At 40.7% G+C, this 4,625-nt stretch overlaps 1 protein-coding gene across 2 annotated transcripts in view; it reads right to left on the bottom strand.

Annotated features, from left to right (window-relative positions):
• Positions 1 to 2,176: 2,176 nt before the first annotated feature.
• The window catches only part of cunh19orf44 (chromosome unknown C19orf44 homolog), an 11,940-nt gene continuing 9,491 nt past the window's right edge, over positions 2,177 to 4,625 (bottom strand). For both annotated transcript variants that reach the window (XM_069150985.1, XM_069150986.1), the window contains exon 11: positions 2,177 to 2,372. In XM_069150985.1, the coding sequence (XP_069007086.1) occupies positions 2,346 to 2,372 (27 nt within the window). In that variant the 3' untranslated portion in view covers positions 2,177 to 2,345. The remainder of the gene's footprint in view (positions 2,373 to 4,625) is intronic.

Raw genomic sequence — 4,625 nt, 5'->3', positions numbered from 1 at the left:
AAACAAACAAACAAACAAACAAGAATAATATTTACAGATAATATTTAATTTTTTTTTACATTTTGAATCACTGGTTGTTTTTCTTAAGAAACCGGAGCACCCGGAGAAAACAAATGAAAGATGAAGATGATCTGGACCCACAGCCACAGAAATAAAAGCCCTGAAGAGGAGCTGAGCAGCAGGATCAAACCTTGTTGTGGTCACAGAAGGTGATGTGGGACTCTGTTGAGAGAAGACACGGCTGGAAGGAGTGGCCAGTCAGAGAAGTGGGGAGAAGATCCAACGTGATGAAAGGGGGGGGGGGTGCATACAACACAATGCATTGCAGCTGGGGAGGAAATCAATCTGGATTTGGTTTGTAATTTTAAGGGAGTTTCTTTGTGCTTATATTTTTCAGGTGACAACTCAAATTCACGTTGTTCTTTCAAATCTTCCACGGTTTGATCGGCTCTGTGGAAGATAGCTTTAATCGTTCAATGATGTTTTTATGGACTCTATTGTTCGTCTCCAGCTGGCTGATAAGAACTTCATCCTCCCAGCTCCTTGTTACATTGGCATTGTCATCTTCTAAAACCTTCACTCTGGCCTTTATAGCTTTTACCTTCTTCTGGAGAGAGAGCTTTTTACCCTTCTCAGCTTCCATTTCCTGTTTTAAAGTGGAGATTTTTTGGTGATGCTCTTCCATCACGGTCTGAAAATCAGGATGTTTAGAGATGGGTGTAACGTGGACTCCCTGTGGTGGTGGTTTCACTGCTTCAATCAACTTGTCTGCAGCAACAGTTTGTTTTCTTATCATTTGATTTTGTTTCTCTCTCTGTTTTTGAGCTTTGGAGAGATCCTTTTGTACCTTACTGCATTTTAATTTCAACGCTTTCTCTTCTTCATCTAAACGTTTAAACAAATCACTTTTCTCTTCTTTGAGACAGGAATTATCATTTTGTAACTGAGTCACTTTCAGTTTTAGTTCTGTCTGATCTTTCTTCAGTAATTTAATCTCATTGTCTTTTACATGAACATCTTTTTCCAGCGTTGTGCATTCCTTTTTTAATTGCGATAAATCAGAGCTCCTTTTATCATACTCTGCTCTCGCCTTGTCCACAGCCCGGTTGATATTTGAAAGTTGTTGTTTTAAATCGGCCACTGTTTTAGCACGATTCTGGGATTGTTCTGCTTTTCGCTCCTTCAACTCCTCTTGTAATCTCGCATTCAGGTGCTGTGTACTGTAGAGTTCTTTGGATAAACAAAACCTTGTCTTGTCTAACTCGAGGTGTTTCGCATCATATTTCCTTTCTATATCTTCAATTATGTCATCATAATGCCGCGTTATTGAGTCCAGATCTGACGGGTCCATTTCCTCTTCTGTCCTCAGCACCGAGACTTGTTGAATTGCTCTGTGACGATGTGTCTTCTATCTACTGAGCACGCGTTGTGACGTCATAGGTGTACTTAACCCCGCCCCTAAAGTTCCAGGGTGAGGACACTGTCGTGCGCGCGCAGGCTTGAAACCATGGCAACAGCGGTCAGGTATACAACAACACCCAGGTAAGAAGGAAACATCAGCTCTACTCTCCATTGTTCTCCAGAGAGCTGGAGATGTTTCAGCCTCCTGGTTGGTCCTCGTTTCATCACCGTGTTGAGAAAGAAAGTCTGACTTTGTTCCAGCAGTGATGTCCGTTTGTGAACGTCCACGTTAGCGAACACGTGACAGCAGCTACTAGAGACGGACTGAGACTGATTGACATTTTGATCCCTGCTTGTTAATGTTTGAGTTTTGAAGACATCCCAGCTGCTCCTCCCTGCAGACGTTTGGTAGAAGAGCTGCTGTCACATCTTCTCCTCACCGACATCAGACAGGATGTTGCTGTGAAAAACACAGAATAGCTTTCTAGCTTTTTGGAAATTGTTATTTTTTTTTATAAACCAATGGTTGCTCTTTATGTCATTTCAGTATCTATTATACTTTTCATTATTTTACAATAAATTGTGTACAACTGTGATTGGTTTCAGATTGCATTCATACTAAAACAAGTAGAGCACTATGATGTCATTGAAACACTGGACAGATTTAAATCAATTCAAAGAGCTTCACTCGGCACCGATATAAACCTCCGCTGTCAGCACGAGACCTGTGATGTCTGACTCATCAAAACAGAAAACTAGTTACAGATGTCGGCAGACTTTATTTCCTTTATGACTAAGACATAAATAGAACGTGGGAAGGATCAACAACAGTAAAACCTGTTAGTGTTCACAAATATAAAGTTTGAATTGTGCTGTGATGATGGGAAATCCTTCAGTCTTCCCCTGTGGAGACGTCTTCCCGGTGGAGACCAGGACAAGCTGGATCAGTTTACTTCATGAGTGGTGACATGCTGACGGGACAAAGACAAACATTAGTCTTAAAACGCTCCGTATTCAGATTGCATTGACAGACGTGACCTGAGCTCTTCTTACATCCATGAACATCATTGTGAATGTTCATGAACAATTTAACATACAACACCTGACTGTGATGGTTTCATCACAACTGACTCTGAAGTCTCAAATAAAACTGCTAACAATATTGTCAGTATCTGATGAAGTAATAAAACCACCACCTCCAGTGATGGAAGCTGCAGCTGTAGTTGTATAATCACACCTCAATGTTTCAGTAAGTGTCCTCAGCTCATCTCCCCTCCAGGTGTGTCTCATTTATAAAGACTCATACAATTCACCTGCATTTAAGTTGAGAATATCATTCAGGAGAAAGAGCACCTCCGTCCACACCAATAAATCTACTTGTTAAAATATAAGCTGCAACTCCAGAATATTCCCTCCTGGTAGGACGGTCTCTGTAACTATAGAATATTCCCTCACCTCACTCAGTAATACTGGTTATACTGGTTAAACTCACCTCACTCAGTAATACTGGTTATACTAACCTCACTCAGTAATACTGGTTATACTGGTTAAACTCACCTCACTCAGTAATACTGGTTATACTGGTTATATTCACCTCACTCAGTAATACTGGTTATACTCACCTCACTCAGTAATACTGGTTATACTGGTTATACTCACCTCACTCAGTAATACTGGTTATACTCACCTCACTCAGTGATACTGTTATACTAACCTCACTCAGTAATACTGGTTTATACTCACCACACTCAGTAATACTGGTTATACTGGTTAAACTCACCTCACTCAGTAATACTGGTTATACTCACCTGACTCAGTAATACTGGTTATTTAGTGAGGAAAGAGAACTAAACCTCTAAATATGCCAAACTGTGATAAAGAAGAAAAACACAGAATCTAAACTGAAGACAACTGAACAAATTTAGAGGAACGTAGTTTGACAAAATAGTTTAACTCAAATAGAGTTAAAAAAAAAAAAAACCTTTAGAAAAGAAGCCAACTGAAGTGAACTAGACAAAAGGAAATTGTCACTGGATTAAAGGTTATTTTATTTTGCTTTAAAGGCATTTATATTTTCATTTCATTTGTGAATTTGATTCCAACTTTTGTGTAGTTCTATTTTCTACATCAAGTTTACATCATGTGGTGTTTTATTTAAAGTTCATGTTCATGAACTGAACCTCTGAACCTATTGTACACACACACACACACACACACACACACACACACACACACACACACACACACACACACACACAATCTCTCTCTCTCTCTCTCTCTCTCTCTCTCTCTCTCTCTCACTCTCTCATTCTCTCTTTCTCACTCTCTCTCTCATTCTCACTCTCTCTCTCACTCACTCACTCTCACTCATTCTCTCTCTTTCTCACTCATTCTCTCTCTTTCTCACTCTCTATCTCTCTCTTTCTCACTCTCTCTTTTTCTCACTCTCTCACTCTCTCTCACTCTCCCTCTCACTCATTCTCTCTCTCTCTCAATCACTCCCTCTCTCTTTCTCGCTCTCTCTATCACTCTCTTTCTCTCTCTCTCTCTCTCACTCATTATCTTTCTCTCTCTCAATCACTCTCTCTCTTTCTTTCTCGCTCTCTCTTGCACACTCTATCACTTTCTCTCACTCTTTCTCACTCTCTCTCTCACTTTCTCACTCTCTCACACTCTCTCTCACTTTCTCTCGCTCTCTTTCTCTCTCACTCTTTCTCTCTCTCACTCTCTCTTTCTCTCTCTCTCACTCACTCTTTTTCTCTCTCTCTCACTCTCTTTCTCTCTCACTCTCTCTCTCACACTCTCTCTCTCTTTCTTCTCGCTCTCTCTCTCTCACTTTCTCTCACTCTCTTTCTCACTCTCTCTCTCACTTTCTCACACTCTCTCTCTCTCTCTCTCTCACTCTCTTCCTCTCGCTCTCTTTCTCTCTCTCACTCTTTCTCTCTTTCACTCTCTCTCTTTCTCTCTCTCTCTCTCTCTCTTTCACTCTCTCACTCTCTCTCTCTTTCTCTCTCTCACTCTCTCTTTCTCTCTCTCTCACTCTCTCTCTCTCACTTTCTCACTCTCTCTCTCTTTCTCTCTCTCACTCTTTCTCACTTTGTCTCTCACTTTCTTACTCTCTCTCTTTCTCTCGCTCTCTTTCTCTCTCACTCTCTCTTTCTCTCTCTCTCACTCACTCACTCACTCTCTCTCTCTCTCACTCTTTCTCACTTTCTCTCACTCTT

This window comes from Embiotoca jacksoni, unplaced genomic scaffold (assembly GCF_022577435.1).
Source record: "Embiotoca jacksoni isolate LCO1_2020_lvr unplaced genomic scaffold, fEmbJac1.0.p SCAF_16, whole genome shotgun sequence".
NCBI lineage: Eukaryota > Metazoa > Chordata > Actinopteri > Embiotocidae > Embiotoca > Embiotoca jacksoni.
This window is presented reverse-complemented; position numbering and strand designations above follow the sequence as displayed.